This window comes from Balaenoptera borealis (genome assembly GCF_965194805.1).
Source record: "Balaenoptera borealis genome assembly, chromosome: 13".
NCBI lineage: Eukaryota > Metazoa > Chordata > Mammalia > Artiodactyla > Balaenopteridae > Balaenoptera > Balaenoptera borealis.
Window position 1 is genome coordinate 98,528,386 of NC_138870.1, and position 21,238 is coordinate 98,549,623.

General features: G+C 38.3%; 1 protein-coding gene across 2 annotated transcripts in view; it reads left to right on the forward strand.

Moving 5' to 3' along the window:
- Positions 1-21,238, forward strand: part of EP300 (EP300 lysine acetyltransferase) — a 73,394-nt gene that overhangs the window by 21,626 nt on the left and 30,530 nt on the right. For both annotated transcript variants that reach the window (XM_082351418.1, XM_082351417.1), the window contains exons 2-10: positions 226-863; positions 6,422-6,598; positions 7,838-8,099; positions 9,475-9,588; positions 10,513-10,758; positions 15,598-15,691; positions 16,258-16,395; positions 18,041-18,158; positions 18,821-18,995. In XM_082351418.1, coding sequence (XP_082207544.1) covers positions 226-863; positions 6,422-6,598; positions 7,838-8,099; positions 9,475-9,588; positions 10,513-10,758; positions 15,598-15,691; positions 16,258-16,395; positions 18,041-18,158; positions 18,821-18,995 — 1,962 coding nt within the window. The remainder of the gene's footprint in view (positions 1-225; positions 864-6,421; positions 6,599-7,837; positions 8,100-9,474; positions 9,589-10,512; positions 10,759-15,597; positions 15,692-16,257; positions 16,396-18,040; positions 18,159-18,820; positions 18,996-21,238) is intronic.

Below are 21,238 nucleotides of genomic sequence, written 5' to 3' on the forward strand. Positions count from 1 at the left end.
TTTATAAGTGTTCAAACTTGTTGGCATGACAATAATTTATATATATTTATATATATATATATATAAAACCTTTTTTTTAGTATAATATGAAAAACTAATACAAATAGTATTCCATGAAGTGAGGTTTAGAAATGATATTTAGTGCTTATCAAGAACAAAGTATAGAGAACTTTGTAATTTTGACTCTGTCATACTTTAACCTTTATCTTTCCTCTTTGTTTTTAGATTTTGGTTCTCTGTTTGACTTGGAGCACGACTTACCAGATGAATTAATCAACTCTACAGAATTGGGACTAACCAATGGTGGTGATATTAGTCAGCTTCAGACGAGCCTTGGCATGGTACAAGATGCAGCCTCTAAACATAAACAACTGTCAGAATTGCTGCGTTCTGGTAGTTCCCCTAACCTCAACATGGGGGTTAGCGGCCCAGGCCAAGGCATGGCCAGCCAGGCCCAACAGAACAGTCCTGGATTAGGTTTGATAAATAGCATGGTCAAAAGCCCAATGGCACAGGCAGGCTTGACTTCTCCCAACATGGGGATGGGCACTAGTGGACCAAATCAGGGTCCCACACCATCTGCAACAGGTATGATGAACAGTCCAGTAAATCAACCTGCCATGGGAATGAACACAGGGATGAATGCTGGCATGAATCCTGGAATGTTGACTGCAGGCAATGGACAAGGGATGATGCCTAATCAAGTCATGAACGGTTCAATTGGAGCAGGCCGGGGGCGACCTAATATGCAGTACCCAAACCCAGGCATGGGAAATGCTGGCAACTTAATGACTGAGCCACTGCAGCAAGGCTCTCCCCAGATGGGAGGACAAACAGGATTGAGAGGGCCCCAGCCTCTTAAGGTAAGTGCAGTTCTGGTTTCTGTGTACCATCAGTATGTTTTTCAGTGCTCCAGTGATGGAGGAGGAGGGCTTGAGGTCAGTTATTCATTTATTCTTTACTGTTCATGTTTAATCTTCTTACATCATGTAGCATTTCCCACATATTTTATGCCAGGGATCTACTGTGTTGTCACAAGCTTTATGAAGCTCTTATATTAAATGTAAGTAATTCCTTTTTTTATTTTTTTACAAATGATTGCCAGCTAATTCCTGTTCCCTGTGGCACAAGTATTAGAATATTTTCATTTCATTTCTAATTCATCTCATTTTAACCTTCATAGCCTTCCTTAAAATAAACAACAACACAGTTTTGAGATAGCCAGCATTATACTATCTTCAGGTAGACTTTATTTGTTCCCATTGCTTGGAATGTCCCTGGTTTTTAAGAGATGTGTTATTTTTTTTCTTAATGGTTGATGGAAGTTAAGGTGCATTAGTTTACTATAAAGCCTCAACCAACATTCCAGGTCTTCCAATTATCCTGATTTTGGCTGTTATTTGAAAGGTTTAGAGAAAAACAGGTTTTGTGTTTCATAGAGGGGCCATGCAGTGTGAATTGTTCTCTTGGCCTTCCCCATCCCTGGGCCTGTCCTGAGTGCTGTGTTGGCTCTCTCGCTCCATCTTCTGTTCCCTGACCAGGGATCGAACCCATGCCCCCTTCAGTGGAAGCACGGAGTCCTAACCAGTGGACTGCCAGGGAAGTCCGAAAGGCTTTTCTTTTTTAAAAAGCTTACTTTCTTAGCCTTATTAAGTAGAGAACGCTAAATATATTTTTAAAAACCTTTTAAATGTGTACTCTATGTATAATTAAGATGTTATAAGCATATATTGGATGTTTATTCCTCCATATTTTTCCTACACATTTTATTCCTTTTTCTTAAAATGGTATCACACTATGTTTGCCAGTGCCTGGCATGTAGTTAGTAAATACTTGTTGAATGAAAGAGATGGCTTTGCTTGGAAGGTGATACTAGAGATGGGAGAGATTTTCACAAGGAGTCAGGAGCAAGCTTGCTCTGTAAGAGGAATAATTTGAGCAGGCATTGGGACTTCTATATTCCTGAGAAGAATGATGGTGAGAGTTCAAGGATGAAATGAAGACATACGGATGAATTGGGAGTGGGGGCACTGAGGTCACATGTAGATAAATGAAAGCCCTTAAATATTTTTTTTTGCTACAGGATAAAGAATATTGACATCTTGACTTAGGAAAAAATTCTGTTTGGCGTCACTATCTACTCTATAGGTTCTCCCTTCCTGGCACTTTTATGTTGCTGTTTTGATGTGGTTTACTTAGAACACTTGGAGTGAGAACCTGAAACAAGAAGGTAGAATATTTATAGGTACCTCTTCTAGATTTCTAGGAACCTGCCTGTGAAGAGTCCCTGCCCTCCTGATGTTTATATGGGGGGTGGGGGGGCAGGGATGACAGACGTTAAACCTTCACCGATTGAACAAATATTTACTGAGTCCTAGCTTTGATGCTGAAGATAGAGCAGTGAATAAACTCACTTCATGGAACTTACTTTCTTTTTTTTTCTTTTTTTTCTTTTTTTTTTAAATATAAATTTATTTTATTTATTTATTTTTGGCTGCGTTGGTCTTCGTTGCTGCGCGTGGGCTTTCTCTAGTTGGGGCAAGCGGGGGCCTCTCATTGCAGTGGCTTCTCTCGTTGCAGAGCACGGGCTCTAGGCACATGGGCTTCAGTAGTTGCGGCACGCGGGCTTCAGTAGTTGTGGCTCGTGGGCTCTAGAGCGCAGGCTCAGTAGTTGTGCCGCACGGGCTTAGTTGCTCCGCGGTATTTGGGATCTTCCCAGACCAGGGTTCGAACCCGTGTCCCCTGCTTTGGCAGGCGGATTCTTAACCACTGCTCCACCAGGGAAGCCCGGAACTTACTTTCTAGTGTACACGTAAGATATAAATTCATAGTATTCCAGGTAAGTGCTGTGAAGAAAAATGAAGTAAGGAAAGGCGCATTGGGAGAAGGCCTAGGTTGAGAGTGGGGCACTGTCCTATTTCTAATCTAAATCACAAATTTCTGCATCAACATTGTTTCAGGGACTGGATATATAGCAGTAAATTAATCAGACAAAAATCCCTGTCCCTGTGGAGCTTATATTTTCATGGAAAGGGGCAATTCAAATATAAAAACTTAATTATTAAAATATTTCCTTGTTTTAAATGAGTCCCACCTATATTTTATATTTGAAAGTTGATGTAAATTGTTACTTTTGGAGCTCTTCTCTTAAAATTAACATCAGTTTGTGTTGCACTTTGGCATGTGATGTTAAAGAGTGTTTAACCTATAAAGTTTTAAAGTAAGAGCAATGATTGATTTGTTGCATCTTTGTCTTTCTTGGGTGTTCTTGGATAGGCAAGGAGTGAAGCAGGTAGGAAGAACCAGTTAGGAGGGTATTAAGTATAAGGCAGGGAGGAAGAATCCATGTTGAGAGAGAAAAAGACAGATCTTAATGCCATATTCTGATGGGTTCTAAAGAGGAAGATCTTATTCCCAAATTTACAATTTAGATGGGTGTGGTTTTAGGTGTACAATATCAATTTGAAAAATAGTCCCTATGGGGTGATGACGCCCACCTAAACTAAGGCAGTGGTATAAGAGTAATAGGACTGAGTCTAGAAAACGTTTAGGATTGGTTGTCGGTTCTGTTCTGAGAGATCCCTAGTCTTCCTTGTTTATCATTGTACATGCTGCCCTGCCCCCGCCATGGTTAACATAGTGCCTGGCGAATGACTTGGATATAGATGTATTTATCAAATCTGATAGGCTGGAGGACGTGTCAGGATGTAGTTTAATTTGTTATTATTTGGTGAATCACGGAGTCACATTTTCACATTTAGTATCGGTGTGCACTACTGTTGATGCCTGCAAGTCTTATTAAGGGATTTTTGTCCCTATGTTAAATGTTCCTAAACTGTTACATTTGTTGTATATTGGGCACTACTTTTTTATTTGTCAGTGTTTGATACCATGGTGTGTCTTATATGTTCCTGTGTTCCCTTTTAATGTATTGAACACTAAGAAACAACCTGTAGTGTCAGATTTATTTTTAAAGAAAGATAAAATAGTCCCCTGCAGGTCCTTTGGTTTTAGTTGCCTGGAACTGTTTGTGGCTTCCTGGTTCTCTGCCTTTTCAGTTTAGGTGGAGATCTGTATCGCTGCTGTTCAGGTAGGTGGTAGTTAGTTGGACATCTGGATCACATTAGCTATAGAGAAGGGAACAAGATCAAATAACTACAGTGTAGCAGAAATTAAGTACAGTATATTCCCTTCCTATTCTATTTCGTGGGGGAGTAGTGGGGGGTAGGTAAATAGAAAGGGTAGCGGTGGGGTGTTGGTTGCATTTCATTTTCTAACACTGGCAGCAGAACTCTGAGGGAGATAGGTAAACAAAAAGCCCGAGAGTCTTTGTTGGTCAGAGTGACCAGAAGTGTCAGGAATGAATTACTGCCAGCTGACCAGCAGTTAGTATAATCTGTATATTTGAGACCGTAGTCTGCTACAGAGTGAACTTGGAGTTTCTAGGTAATGCATTGTGATTGAGGGAACAAGCAATGTCAGGAATTGGTTGAAACTCGGTTGGTGTAGGCAGTCAAGGCAATATCTATGTGAACAAATGTGTGAAGGACCAGATTCTACTAGGATGTGTTTGATAAAGGCATTACGCTTATTAACAGGAGACATCAAGGCATCTTCCAAATCCCAGCATTTTATCTATATAAATTATGGACTCTTAAATGGCTTTTGTTTTATGTCTACCATAAATTTCCATGCTAATAAGAAATACAAGTAAAATATAACTCCTCCAGGTGTAGGCGAGCATACTATTGGAACTATATTAGTATAAATATTAGTACTTTAAAAGCAATATGTGGCAGTAGCACTCCCAGCCACATTGGAAACTACCAAAAGAAACCTGAACTTTGTGTTTAAGCCTGTTTTTGTATTTGATTGTCCCTACAATCTTGCTGGCCAGATTCACGTAGGAAATTCCAGTTATTGGAGACGGAATAAATTTTTTACTCTGGATGCTTCCCATTCATGCTTGCCTCATTTTTTTATGCTTTCACCTACACTGTGCCACTTCCCTCAGTCTCATTCCCTATCATCATCCCTGTCTCTTTGCGAATTTAATATTTTATTTCCTTTACAGGTTAGCATTCAGGAGTAAAAAATAGGAAAGGAGGGTGTGCCACTCACTGCCTAGTTGTAGGGAAAGGGAAAAGCTTAAGCAAATGCTGGCGATTCAAGAAGCATGATGCTCTCAGGTTTGCAAGTTAATGGGTATAGGAGATAGGATACCATGCAGAAGTAGTCAGTTCTCATGAAGATCATGAAAGATCTGGTATACCATGGTTTTCCCCCCTTGTGAGTAGAAAAAAGTGAGGACAGAAGGCAAGAAAACCTGTTAGTCACAGTCTACAAAAGCTGTGATGAAGAGCTTTGTATTGACAGTGACAGTGGGCATGGATACATGGGAATGATGGGGATTGGGTGGCTAGAGGCAGAATTTGAAGGACCCTTTGGTAGAATTGGATCTGTCTGAGAAGGATATAGAAATCTAGTATGACTCCTTTTAATTGAACAGTAGCTGTAGTGTCATTAGTTTCCATTCTGAGTGCTTGCTAGTAGGTGATGATTGACTTACAGTGGGGTCTTATGTGGAAGGATAGAATTGTAAGTTGCATCATTGTTATCAGTAAAACATTTGGTTTTTGAATAATTAATACTCTGTTCTTTAAGTTAATCATTATACAGTATGATGGTTCCACATGGACTTACATAAACACAGGAAAAAACTTACCTTTTTTTTCTTTTTTCTTTTTTTTTTTGGCCATACCGCACAGCATGTGGGATCTTAGTTCCACGACCAAGGATCGAACCTGTGCCCCCTTGGATTGGGAACGTGGAGTCCTAATCACTGGACTGCCAGGGAATTCCCAAAACTTACTTTTTAAAGTACATAGGGATTGCAAATACACTCAGATTACTTTAAGAGCCAAGGAGGCAATTTAATAAAGCAGCTAGGTGTAAGACAGCAAGAAATGGTGCAGACTTTGGAGTTTGCGTGCTATATCTAAAGTCTTCTACCTTTTATATAAACAAAATGCTGGAATAAGCATTTTGATACATCAAGTTCTCTAATATATTTAAGGATTAGATGGTTTATTGAGTTGAGTTGAATTTATTAAGTTATAGTTTGCACATTAAATGAAAGTTATTTAGTGCATTAAAAGTGGAGATGAATGGCAGAGCCTGCTTAGTAGATGTAGCTAAATAAGACGCTTATACATTTTTCTAAAATGTTTATCTTATATTTACAGTAAACAGCTCTAAATTTACTGTACCTCAGGCCCCTAGATTATAGTCTGTTTATGTATACAGAGAGTTTCTTTTAAAATTGTCTTTGTAAATTAGGAAGTGGAAAAGGAAAGGAAATAGTAATGTCCTATTAGTGTGGGGAATGAGATTTAATTTCTCTTCTGTTTCTTGTTCTTAGATGGGAATGATGAACAACCCTAATCCTTACGGTTCACCATACACTCAGAATTCTGGACAGCAGATTGGAGCCAGTGGCCTTGGTCTCCAGATTCCGACAAAGTCTGTACTACCAAATAGCTTATCTCCATTTGCAATGGACAAAAAGGCAGTTCCTGGTGGAGGAATGCCCAACATGGTGGGTAGTAATCTGTTTACAGATTTGTCTTCCATCTGACACTTTAACAGAAGAATTGTATTAAACCTTTTATGTCTTCTATTATACTATACACACTAGGATGTAATGGATGGCCCCTGTGATCGAGGAAGCTTGTGCCTTCCTTCCATTTCACATGGTGTTTTTTTACTTGCAGTATTGACCAGTAAGGATGTTGTCCAAATAGGAGCAAGTGGGGCTGCTACAATGAAAGTTTTGGGGTCCTGCCATATGCAGCTTCTCCTTGTGAGCAATTCTTTCTGTAGGATACAAAAGTGGAACCTTTTTCCTCTTGGGAAGGACTCTCTGAAAAAGGATTCCAACTCTCGATCACCATATCTACTGATTTGTATCTGATACTATTACACAGAAGTAACTTCCCTTTCAAAGTTACAAATTGTTTTTAACAGTGATTTTCGTTATGGTAAAATCTCCAAAGCTTCTAACATTGCTATTTTTCTAAAGTTAAACTATCTCTATTTGTAAATGTGTCAAGTAGTCCATGTTCATCTTTGGAAAAAATTGTCCTGTAGGAATTTTATTTCCTTTTCAGATGTTTTAGGTTTTTTGCTTTGTGTCCCATAGTCATTGAATGCCTATATTTCAGATACTCCGCTAAGTACTGGAGACAGAAAGATGAATAAAACATGGCATTTCTGCCTCCAGAAATGTTTACTTTTTTATTAGGAAAAACCAAATTTCTTCCAGGGTTTACAGAAACTAATTTTTCACCCACCTGAAAGACCCCTGCCAGCTCTGCCAAGAAGCTCTTCACTATCCTTCAAAACCTAACTTGAACACGCTCTTCACAAAAGATCCCTTCCTTTCCCCCCTCGCACTGGAGTTTACCATGTCCTTCTCTTTCTGTTTTCAGAAGAGTTGCTTCAGAGCAACCAAATTCAAATAATACATTTTTAAAAAATTTTTATTGGAGTATAGTTGTTTTACAATTGTCCTTCTCTTTCTTTTGCTCTCTGTATGTTATACATATTTTGATTATATTGCTTGCTAATGTAGCAATTTGTTTTCTTGTTAAATTGAGCTTCTTGTTGGTAGAAGTCATCATTTATCGTAGAATCCCCTGTGTCAAAAAATTGGGTCTGGTACATGGTAGACTGTCCTTAAAGGTTTTCATCGAAAATCTCCAAGTCCGTATTTATTAAGGAGGTAGCACACTATGACACCTAACATCAAATGTATCTTTATTGTTTTATCCCTTAGGGCCAGCAGCAGACCCCGCAGGTCCAGCAGCCAGGCCTGGTGACTCCGGTGGCCCAAGGGATGGGTTCTGGAGCCCACACAGCTGATCCAGAGAAGCGCAAGCTCATCCAGCAGCAGCTTGTTCTTCTTTTGCACGCTCACAAGTGCCAGCGGCGAGAGCAGGCCAATGGGGAAGTGAGGCAGTGCAACCTTCCCCACTGTCGTACAATGAAGAACGTCCTTAACCACATGACACACTGCCAGTCAGGCAAGTCCTGCCAAGGTGAGTGGACTCAAAGGGTTTTTGTGCTCAGCAATTAATTTTTTTTTTTTTACAGTTAGAGCTGATCACATTTTCTCTCTTCTATTTTGAGACTCCTTACTGATAATGCGTTACTCTGTATTAAGTTATGATAAAATTCAGTATCATGTTGTGAATGAGTATCTAGAGATGTAGTAGGAGAGGAAGTTTTAGATTCTTCCCTTTTGGGGTGATACTTACTGACTTTCATTTGCCCCAGCATAGCTTTAAATATTATTGAGGGTTTGCTAATTATCATGTAGGCCAATACTAAAAGAATGTTACCTAACTTAATACAGTTTGTATATTTATAGAGTCATTAGAAATCTGTGTGTTGGTTTTTTTTTTTAATTTTTATTGGAGTATAGTTGATTTACAATGTTGTGTTAGTTTCTGCTGTACAGCAAAGTGAATCAGTTAAACATATACATATATCCACTCCTCTTTAGATTCTTTTCCCATATAGGTCATTACAGAGTATTGAGTAGAGTACCTGTGCTATACAGTAGGTCCTTATTAGTTATCTGTTTATATATAGTAGTGTGTATATTGTCGATCCCAATCTCCCAGTTTATCCCCCCCTCTCTTTCCCCCCTGGGAACCATAAGTTTGTTTTTTTACACCTGTGACTATTTCTGTTTTGTAAATAAGTTCATTTGTACCATTTTTTTTTTAAAGAGAAATCTGTTTTTATAGGTTTTTTTTTTTTTAATTTATTTATTTTTGGCTGCATCGGGTCTTTGTTGCTGCACGGGGGCTTTCTCTAGTTGTGGCAGGTGGGGGCTACTCTGTTGTAGCGCGCGGGCTTCTCATTGCAGTGGCTTCTCTTGTTGCGGAGCACAGGTTCTAGGCGCGTGGGCTTCAGTAGTTGTGGCTCCCGGGCTCTAGAGCACAGGCTCAGTAGTTGTGGCACACGGGCTTAGTTGCTCTGCAGCATGTGGGGTCTTCCCGGACCAGGGATCGAACCCATGACCCCTGTATGGCAGGCGGATTCTTTTTTTTTTTTTTTTTTCAGGCGGATTCTTAACCACTGCGCCACCAGGGAAGTCCCCAGGTTTTTATAATGTAAAGTAGATTGCACAGCTTTGTGGTGAAAAATAGGGGCTCTGGAAGCCAGACCGCTTGAGTTTGAATCGCACTTTGGGCGCTCTGTGACTTTGTACACATTACTTAACCAGTTTTTGCCTGTTTTCTCAACTATAAAATGGGAGGATTAATAACTACCCTATAGAGGTGTTATGAAGATACAATGAGTTAATAACATTTGTAGCCCTCATTATGTGATCGATAAGTTAGCTAATAGTAATGTAAAAATATAACCTGCATTTGAAAAAAGAATCATTTTTTTTCTTTTTAGTGGCACACTGTGCATCTTCTCGACAAATCATTTCACACTGGAAGAATTGTACAAGGCATGATTGTCCTGTGTGTCTACCCCTTAAAAATGCTGGAGATAAGAGAAATCAACAGTGTAAGTGACTAAATCTTTTGAAGCTTTTATATCAAAAGTATTCTTAGACTCACCAGTGCAACTTGGTGAGATGTAGAGTACCTCTTGATTGTGTGAAGTTCCTGTGACTGCCTAGTGCTATCATACTAGATTATTTCCACTTACCACTAACTTCATATTAATAAGGTTAGAATGGAAGTACTTATTACCCAAAATAAGATCCAGAAAGATCATTGCTTTGACATTGGGCAAGTTACTCTTTTGTACCTGTGATCTAAATATTTAGATAATTTGAAATTAATGTAAAAAGAAAGAAGAGAGTTTGAGATTATTTTTAGAAGCCTGGGGTGATGAGCTTTTCTTAGAGGAAAGACAAGTCAAAAGTAGAAAGTGCAGCCACCACACCTCCTTTAGAAACAAAATATTTAGCATTTAGGATTGAAAGATAAATTTGGAACTATATATATAGCATGTTTTTAAAAAGTAATTAAATTCCATAAGTTAATGAAGAAATCATAAATAGCCCAGTAGAGAATTGGGATTAGGAAATAGTTCACTAGAGGGAGGAAATACCAAAAAGTTCCCTATTAAATTAAGGAATGAAGTAAAGTACCATTTCTCTCCTGTCACATTGATAGAAATGATGCTTCCTGGTGTTGGCTTTTGTGTGGCTCTGAGGCATTTCATACACCCTGATGGGAATATTGATACACCCTGTGGGAAGGCTTTTGGGTATTTTGCATCAACAGCTTTTCATGCCAATGATCCCCTTTGACCAATCAGTTCTGCGTCTAGAAGTTTTTTCAAGGAAATAATGGGAAACAAGATGTGTGTATTTCATAATCACATAACAATAATTTTGTGTTTAAAATTCACTCAGACATCGTAGTGTTTTCTTTCTCACCATCTTTAATGTTGTAATACTGTTTCTTCTGTTTTCTCTAGCAATTCTGACTGGAGCACCAGTTGGACTTGGAAATACTAGCTCTCTAGGGGTGGGTCAACAGTCTGCTCCCAGCCTAAGCACTGTTAGTCAGATTGATCCCAGCTCTATAGAAAGGGCTTATGCAGCCCTTGGACTACCCTATCAAGTAAATCAGATGCCAACACAGCCCCAGGTGCAAGCAAAGAACCAGCAGAACCAGCAGTCTGGACAGTCTCCCCAGGGGATGCGGCCCATGAGCAACATGAGTAAGTCTGTGTCCTCCTAGTGACAGATGTGATACCAGTTGTGTGTGTAAATACCATGTAATATGCAAGGTTAACGTCTTAGTTTATTTTAGTCTCTGTGTGTGTCTGTCTGTCTCTTTTCTTGTCTCTCTTTCTCTCCCTGTCTCCCTCTCTTACTTTTTTTGTTACATGATTAATTTTTTGAAGTAACTTTTAAAAGATTATAGTGTAGAAATCCCCTTGTAATCCACATACCAGAGGCAACTGCTTTTGGTTTATATCCTTCTTAATCCTGTTATGCATATATTAGTTCATATTTCTAGAAATGGGATCCCATGTGTTATAACAGACTATTTCTTTACACAATGTGGACATCTTTCAGTTTCCATGTCTAATGTATCCTTTTTAATACTTGTATAGTATTTTGTTGCATAGAACGGTGTGTTACAGGTGGACATTTAAGTTTCCAAATTTTTTGATATTTTAAACGGCACAAAGAAACTCTTTTGGCTTGGCACAAAGAAACTCTTTTGGCTCGAAGTATTCTTTTGGTAGTATTCTTTTGATTTGAAATGTTTGGTTGTTGTTAATATAGATTTCTACATATCTGGCAGCAGTAGTCATTTGCCTTTGAAATAGTTTATCAAATACACTTGTTCTCCTAACCTCTTCCTATGATAAAACTGAGAGGGAAGGGGAAGTGTGAGCAGTGTTCTAATATCCTAAGTTGGGAGTGGCTTTTATTCTCTAATTGTATGGTAAAATAAAGGAGATTTGCCCTATGACTGTCCCTTTACTGTCAGGCAGTTGAACATTAAGCAATTTTGTATAAATAGTTAAATACCCAGCACAGGTAAGCTCATAAGTTTTAATTATTTGCCTCTTATTCTAAAATTGTTCTTGATGATGAAGTTCTTCTGTAATTAGACAACTGTCTAATTTGGAATAATCTACCATGCTTTTTCTTTTGAAACATTTTCATCCCTCTATTAATAAGTGCAGTAGGCTTTAGTTTCTGCACATTGTTTGATTCTAAATGAGAAAATTGGGCACGCTACTCTTGTAAGAATGTAAATCTTACTGATTTTTATTTTTTATTTTTTAATTTTTTAAAATTTATTTATTTATTTATTTATGGCTGTGTTGGGTCTTCGTTTCTGTGCGAGGGCTTTCTCTAGTTGTGGCAAGCGAGGGCCACCCTTCATCGCGGTGCGCGGGCCTCTCACTATCGCGGCCTCTCTTGTTGTGGAGCACAGGCTCCAGACGCGCAGGCTCAGTAATTGTGGCTCACGGGCCCAGTTGCTCCGCGGCATGTGAGATCTTCCCAGACCAGGGCTTGAACCCGTGTCCCCTGCATTGGCAGGCAGATTCTCAACCACTGCGCCACCAGGGAAGCCCCTGATTTTTATTTTTAACTTAAGGAAATGTACACTATTTCATAACAAGCAATGCTAACTTGTTAAACAGCTATAGAGAAAGGAGTTTTAAAAACTGGACTAGAAACTGGAATGAAGAGCATTCCTGCCTTTCAGGCTTGTTTTCACGCTCTTGTTTATTAATAGAGATCTGAGGACTTCGTTTCCCCCCTCTTCCACCTCCCTCCCTCTCTCCCTCTCTCCCTCTCCCTCTCTCTCTCTCTCTCTCTCTCTCTCTCTCTCTCTCTCTCTCTCTCTCTCTCTCTCTCTCTCTCTCCCCCTCTCCCTCTCCCTCTCCCTCTTTCCCTCCCCCCCCCCCGACTTATGATTGCTTTTTTCCTCTCTCTTTCCAAGTTATGTAGAGTGCGTCTTCCTTGAGCGTTAGGATCTTGACCCAATGCAGTTGTCTACTCCTGACCTAGATTTTCTTTTTTTTTTTTTTTTTTAATAAATTTATTTATTTATTTTTTGGCTGCATTGGGTCTTCGTTGCTATGCGCGGGCTTTCTCTAGTTGCATTGAGCAGGGGTTACTCTTTGTTGTGGTGCACTGGCTTCTCATTGCAGTGGCTTCTCTTGTTGTGGAGCACAGGCTCTAGGCGTGCGGGCTTCAGTAGTCGTGGCTCGCAGGCTCTAGAGCACAGGCTCAGTAGTTGTGGCACACAGGCTTAGTTGCTCCGCGGCACGTGGGATCTTCCCGGACTAGGGCTCGAACCCATGTCCCCTGCATTGGCAGGCGGATTCTTAACCACTGCGCCACCAGGGAAATCCCCTAGATTTTCATTTTTGTAATTGGTTGTTTCCCATTACTTTTTCAAGTTTCTATGTATAATTACCAGTTTAGTTCTTGTCATCTTCTTCTGTCATCTGTGTATTTATATGTACATTTATATGTACCCACAGAATTATTTGAAAGTTAACTAGCTTCTTGGATTTCTTTTTCCCCCTTTCTCAGTGTCTTTTAAAAAATTTTTTTAGGATTAAGATTAATCAGGTTTTTCCATTTATTTCTTGTTATTGAGTTAATGGTGCCTTTTTGGTAATAACCATCATTGTGAGCCAGTACTTTTAGAATACCTCAGATATTTCTTTGCTGTGTTAGAGCCCATCTTGAAAACTGGTGTAAAACAAACGTAAAATGTCATCATGGTTTCTTTTCTTCAGGCACAAGCCAGATAGTCAAAGGCCTCCTTTGAAGTAATTTTTCCTTTTATACCAAAGTCCTGTAATGCTGGGACATTCTCAGAGTTATAAATTTTAGGTACCTGTGATTGACAAGGGCATTTGAATAAAAACAGCATTCACTTAGATGTACTGTGTGCTGAAAAAAACATACTAAAGGGGGCATGATCCCTACTTTTGAAACATCTCTAGTTTGGATGGGCAGGTAAGTGACTAAATAGACAAAATAGCAAGATCTCTACTACGTGTATCAGGTTATAGAGATTCTGTAGCAGGGAGGGGAAGAGGGAATCCACTCCAGAACTCCAAATTAGAGCTTTTTACTGTAAGCCTTCCATGACCATATTTGACCACATTCTTAATCTTCTGGTTCCTATTGAATTCACTTATTCTGTAAAGATTTTGTTAGGGCTTAGAAAAAATATGTATTCTCCTAGGGCTTAGGATTTGCCCTAGGGCTTTAAATATATATGTATATATGTATGTATGTATGTATGTATGTATATATGTACTCACTGAATATTAGGTGCCTTGAATTCTTTTTTTGTTCATTTTCTTTCTGACTTATTCTCTGTCAGTGCCAGTAGTGTCTTTCTTCCTACATTTTTGTATTCTCAAGTGAATGCTCACTCTTAGGGTCTTGAATGCGAACCTGTGTGAGGGTATTCTTCTCAAGTTATGATGGAGCCATTACTTGCAGTAATGGACCTGGATACTTCAGAGGGAATGTTTGGCTGTGTTTTCATGTGCCATCAGAAGGCAGTAAGATAAGCAAATTGATACATAGTGTAATCACTTTTTCTTTTACCTTCATATTGTTGTGACCAGTAAAACAAATCTGTGTTAAGGGTACGTAATTTTTCTGAAAATGAGTATTCACACGTGGAGTGTTCATAGTGACAAGTAGACCACTACCAGCAACTACATTTTAGAGCCTGCCTTGATGATGTCAGAAACAGAGTTCTGCCTAAGCATTTGGGAAGCATGATGAGAGAAGGCAACAGGATTTTTATTAGACATTGTCTAGAAATCTAGTCAATTATTTTCATTTTAGGGAAGTTTTTGTTTTCTTTTTTTTAAATATCTTGGAGGGTACATTAATAAAATTGTATATCAAAATTTTTTAACCACACGAAAATCTAGTTTAGTGTAAATATTGTTTGTTTTTTTGTTTTTAAAGAAATAATATTCATTAAAATCATTAATCGAAAAAGTTAATATATGTACATAGAGCTATTCAAGCCAATTTGAAGGAGTATTCAATTTAAAATGTTTAACCCAAACACTGTTTTTCATTCCCCTCCCTAGGGGTCATCATACATGTCCTCACATAGATTGTGCTTATGAAAGCACCTGCATATATTAATTCAGTTCCCTAAACAATTTTGGTTCTAGTTTTTAGCTCCTTTTAGCGTCATTACTCTTATGGCTGTCCATACATATATGAGTATAACTGTAAGACAGAATATCAAGTGGAAATCCTAAGTCAATGTATGCATGCATTTTTTCATTTGTTTAGCAGTTACCAAATAGCTCTCCCAAGAGTGGGTCAGTTTACACATCTATGAATTTTTATTGAAAATGCTTCTTTTCCCAAACCTTTCTCAACACTTGGTGTTCTCAAACTTTATAAAAAAGTTTTCACAGGAATTCCCTGGCGGGCCAGTGGTTAGGACTCCACGCTTCCACTAGAGGGGGCACAGTTTCGAGCCCTGGTTGGGGAACTAAGATCCCATAAGCCACTAAGATTCCTCAAGCCGCACGGTCAAAAGAAAAAAAAAAGTTTTCACATTTTCATACATAAAAAATATATTACTTTAAGTTTTACTTTAAATGCAGTTGAGCATATTTGCATACTTTTAAAGCTGTTGTATTTCTTTTTTATGTAAATTGCCTATTCCTTTCCTCTTGGGTTCTTCATCTTTTTTTCACTGGGTTGTAAAGGTACTTTGTGTATTAGCCTTTATATATGTGTTGCTAATTATATCACAAATGATTATTTATTATATACAATGCTAGCATTTTTTCCCCCTGATTTGCCTTCTGTCTCTTGACTTTGTCTATGGTGATTATTTTACTTATTACTCAAATTTCTAAATGTCCTTAAGACTTCTGTTTTGGGTCTTACTTTGAAAGGATAAAAATTTCTGTGATATTTTCTTCTAGTACTTTCATAGCTTTTGCTTTCTCTTCATCCGTTTTTGTTGTTTTTATTGTCGTTGTTGGTATTTAAAACACTCTGTCTTGCTTTTTGTTTTGACCTAGGTGCTAGTCCTATGGGAGTAAATGGAGGTGTAGGGGTTCAAACGTCGAATCTTCTTTCTGACTCGATGTTGCATTCAGCCATAAATTCTCAAAAGTAAGTTTTATCTTGGGTTGTGCCATTTGTCAGATTTCAGACACTTGTTAGAATTCCTTGAGTTTTTTTAATTTGCTTGATTTGAAGATATCCTTGATGAATGAAGACAAATAATATGAGTTTATTCTTTAGGCTCTCTATAACCTCTTTAGAACTTGTATCAATTATTTGGGGTAACTGACACCTTCCCAAATACAGTAGAAAGTTCCATGCAGCTGCTTAAAAAACGAGTTTGCTCTATCCCAGTGTTAACAATTAGTCCATTGCCCAGTGGATTCCCTGGGATAAGCTGTGTCAGAGTGACAGCTTAGTCTTATAACACAAGACTTAGTCTTTTAAACAGAAGACATCATCTACCCCTCCACACAAAGAAATGTTGTGGGTTTAACTCTTTTCCCTCACACAAGTACAAATACATACACACCATTTCCCCCAGACTTCTTTATGTGTAAATAGACTTGTCATAGTGTATCGGCCCTATTGGAGTCATCACTGTCAGCTCTGCTTAAATGAGATCCTCTTTCTCCTACCCTTCTTCACTAAAACTATTTCACTCCTTTTTAAAGCCCAATGATGAGTGAAAATGCCAGTGTGGCCTCCCTGGGTCCTATGCCAACATCAGCTCAACCATCCAGTACTGGAATTCGGAAACAATGGCATGAAGATATTACTCAGGATCTTCGAAATCATCTTGTTCACAAACTGTAAGATTGTTGGCTTGTCTTATTCATAAGGAGTTACCAGGTCAACATGCTACCAATCTGCCAGGCACTTAAACACAAGAGAAATATTACTGATTTTTCTATAGCCTGCCTGCTGCTGCTGATACTTCTGTGGCTTTCCTGCTTCCTATTCTCTGCTTCTCAACTTTTTCACCATCATTTGTTAGGAGTCTTTCAACCTTTAATGGTGTGTGAATGATTCTGCCTAGCGACAGTAATCAATATATATTAGTTAAAAATTATTCATTTAATACTGTCTTTACAAAACTCATATTTTAAAAGAAAAACTAGGTCTTAGATCATTAGAATGGTAGAGGCAACACTGTCTTCTGTTGTTATCCTTGGTAAAGCTTTTATTATCTTGACAAATTGAATCTGTTTGGGTGGTCTCTCTGTGGTCTTCTGGTCCTCCAAATGTGCACATAGTAGTAGTAGTTTGTGAAATACCCCTGCACTGTTTGGTGTGAAGTTTATGTTTGCCAGGCACACTGCCTCACAAGCACTGTCTTGTTGGATGAAAGAGGGGGAAGGCATATAGAGTGGTAAAATGTAATGTGCCCAGTATCCTAAAGATAGAGCTCTGCCCTCACTGATTAGAGAGCTTATACTTCAAACAAAATGCAGCATTTTTTTTTTCTTGGAAGAATCGGTCTTTTTTCATTTCCCTTACACTTAATAGAGGGATCTCCTTCAATTCATCCAATTTTTTATTGGCTTAGAACCATGTGGTCTGTCTTTTATCTTCTTATTTTTATGTTACATTGGCCTACTAATTCAACTTGAGCTTCATTTAGGAATTCTCAAATGATAGCATCAGAAATGGAATTTGACACAAGGAGAAAACTCTGAGATTTTAATACTGAATTAATAAGGAATAACCAAAACAAACTTATCTTGTGATCACAATAGATTATTTGGGATTGATCATCTGACTTGATGTTAAATGTTTATTATGTGCTTGCAAATTTTTTACTAATTCGGGTTTCCATTTATTTCTTCTCCGCTTGGTTATTTCAGGTACAATACACAACTGAACATGAGATGTCCAGATGATAAAATTAGTAGCTGACATCACATTTTGTCAACCTTCAGGAAAGTTAGTGACAGGCGTTTTGCAGGGAATTGCTAGAGAGCAAAAGACATTGAATTTAGCAGAATTATTATGCATTTTTGTTCCCTTCACTTTAAGTTTTTGATCATTTAAGATTTTGTAGAGATTATTAGGTTTTATTTTACTAAGCTGAATAAAGAGAGTAGAAGGATCTTAAGGCTGTTGTTACTTGGTACTTTGGCAAAGGTCAGGTTTTCTCACTTCCTTTATGCAAATAGCACAGTATAATTTTTTTGCTCTACGTTAGAGTGACTGGGACCAGAGAGTATTTTTATGGAGTCATTTCTTAATTCTGATCAGGAAAACCCTTTCATTACCACAGAGAGACACTTTCATTTTGGTCAGTAATTTATATTTGAAGACATCTCATACCTCATTTTAAAATTTTATCTGAAGTGTTCATTGTATAAAAATGAGAAAATACTAATCAGGAAGACATTTAAAATACTGTGTACTTATATGGTGAGGAAAAAAATGCTGACATGATATAACAGTGGTAGGATTTTCTATTCCTAGTGTTCAAGCCATATTTCCTACTCCGGATCCTGCTGCTTTAAAAGACAGACGGATGGAAAACCTGGTTGCGTATGCCCGGAAAGTGGAAGGGGACATGTATGAATCTGCGAACAATCGAGTGAGCATCTGTTTTTTCTACTCAAGGCAAAAGCGGACCTCTTCTGGCTGTTTAGTTTATTCCTCTTTGTTGCACGTACACGGAATACTATACTTGAGAGGACACCCTTTAGCCATCCTGTCTTATTCTCACTGTGGAGTCACGATAACAAAGCAGTTTTCTTAAAGTGTACGTCAAGAATCTTACATTTTTCCTCTTAATAATACAGTACACTCATGTGACACTTTATCTGGGTTGTCCTTCTGTCAGCTAAAAAGTGGTTGAGCTGTTAGCAGCTCTGTGCTATTTTCACTATAATATGGTGAATCAGCTGCTTAGTATTTTCATCTCAAGTAGTATTTCTGTATCAGTTGAACTTTCCTCCCTAAATTGGCACTTTTCCAAAACGTAGCATATTCTTCCCACATGCTGTAAATTGTAAACCTACTTTGAGAAGTCATGCTTTACTATGTAGTTTCATTATAATAGCAGCTTTTCATATGATCATTCCAAACATGAGCTCATATTTGGAATGTTGTAGGAAAGTAGATTAGATTTATTCTTCTCCGTTTTCATTTCTGCCTACCTTTTTAAATGAAGCTAATGTCTGTTCTTAGTTCATTTTTTGTTACCTGATGGTAGTCCCTCTTTTTTCCTCATCTCTATTTTCAAAATTCAAAAAGGCGGAATACTACCACCTGCTAGCTGAGAAGATCTATAAGATCCAGAAAGAACTAGAAGAAAAACGAAGGACTAGACTACAAAAACAGAACATGCTACCAAGTGCTGCAAGCATGGTGCCAGTTTCCATGAACCCAGGGCCTAACATGGGGCAGCCACAACCAGGAATGACTTCTAGTAAGTGCTTTTTATTATATGTATTTTGGGGAGAAACTGAAATAAAACGGTTCCTAACCAGATTCCCTAATTTGCATTAGCTTGTGTAACTATTCTAGAGCTTTCAAATGACTCTTTTTTGCCTTTTCAAAGAAAATAATTCATTTTCTAGTAAAAACAGTAAACTGAACAGTATATTGAAGATTTCTGGACATGGCTTGACAATATGGCATCATTTTTAGTGCCAAAGATATTATTCTGTCATAGTGACACCTAGGAAGTGATAGTCCACAGGTTTTCACTGATTTGCATATGGTAGGCAGCCAGCCAATAGATGTAGACTGAGCAGGTTCAAATACCTTACTGGCTTTGATACATCCTAAACAATCAATATCATGTTACTTACATTGTCACACTTCCTTCTTGACCCAATATGTTCAAAGGCTAAGAACTGTTTATTTTTTAGAAGCATCATTTGAAATTCATCTTGACAGTTTCAGCCTTCTTGACCTAATGAATTAACTGTATAGCCAAGATGATCCTGCATTCCATTATTCATTTATTGACTCATTACTAGGTTCCAAGCAGTGAAATATGGTGTGGGTACACAACGGTGAGGAAAAATACAGGCTATTTAAATGATGTGTGAAAGGCTGTGATAGGGAAAACCTGTGTTTCTTGAGTCAGGGAAAGCTGGCTACCTATAGATAGTGCCAAATGAGCCAGCAGGTACCAGCTCTTAGGCCATTAGTGGTTTATAAGTGGGCTGAGAAATTTACCCCCCACAGGCCTTGAAGTAGTCAACTGGAGAACTTTTAGCAGCCTCATTTGTTAACTGCAGTGTTGCGCTAGATGTATTTTCTCATTGAACCATGATGTGAAAAGAATTGAGAACAGCATTTCTGGCAGAGGGAACAGCATACACAGAGGCCCCACTAGCAAGGGAAAATGCAAGTATTTTTTGAGTAGGTAGGAGAACAATTGTTCAGAAACAAAGTCAAGACTAGAGTTGTGGACACTGCCTCAGTGCTAATGGTTTGAACTAGGGCAGTAACTAAGATACAGAGACAAGTAGACAAATTTGAGATACTTGGGTGTGGTAGAATTTACTTGAATTCTTCAGAAATTTGAGCCAAGTTAAAAGTTTATCAGATGTTAAACTGTAGTCTTATGTTAAAATAAAAACAGGATGGTACTGGTGCAGTAAGGTAGGGACGGATATTAGTGGAACTGAGTAGCCCCAAGTATATGTTTATAGACTGAGATTCCTGTCTTACCCCATACACAGGAATTAATTGTAGAAGAATCCAAATTTTTTAAACTTTAAACAAAAAGATCAAAAGTACTACACAGAATATTGAAGAAAATATAAAATGAAATGAGAAAGGTCTCTAAAGTAAATACTACCTGGAAGCTTTTTTTTTTTTTTATAAATTTATTTATTTTATTATTTTATTTTATTTATTTATTGTTTCTGGCTGCGTTGGGTCTTTGTTGCTGCTTCGTTGCTTTTCTCTAGGTGCAGCGAGTGGGGGCCACTCCTCGTTGCAGTGTGCAGGCTTCTCACTGCGGTGGCTTCTCTTGTTGTGGAGCACGGGCTCTAGGCACACGGGCTTCAGTAGTTGCAGCACGCGGGCTCAGTAGTTGTGGCTCGAGGGCGCTAGAGCGCAGGCTCAGTAGTTGTGGCGCACGGGCTCAGTTGCTCCGCGGCATGTGGGATCTTCCCGGGCCAGGGCTCGAACCCATGTCGCCTGCATTGGCAGGCGGATTCCCAGCCACTGCGCCACCAGGGAAGCCCTACCTGGAAGCTTTAAAGAAAGAAGAAAAAAACGGAAGATACCATAAACATAATTAGTGAGCAAACCAAGGAAACTATTTTCATATTAAAGGTGCTAGTTTCTTTAATATACATTTAGAGTATACACATATGTATATTTTCATCATTCTTAGTTATTTCTATTTTTGTATTTAAGAGGTGCGTGAGATATAGTGCAGTATGATATGTGTATTATTTAAAGTCTGTTCACAGTGGGCTTGTATGCATAAAAACACATTATTGGGGTACACAGTCAAACTTGGTCACTGGACAAAATCTGTGGCTATTGTCTATAGAGGTATTCTTCATACCAATGAAATAATCAGGCTTGACCAAATAACAGCATATTGAATGCTGTATTAGTCTTTTTAAATATGAGCTTTTATATTATTGTCCTGTCAGTGCTGAAAGCACCCTGGTTCATAGAGAAATGTACTAAAACCATTTG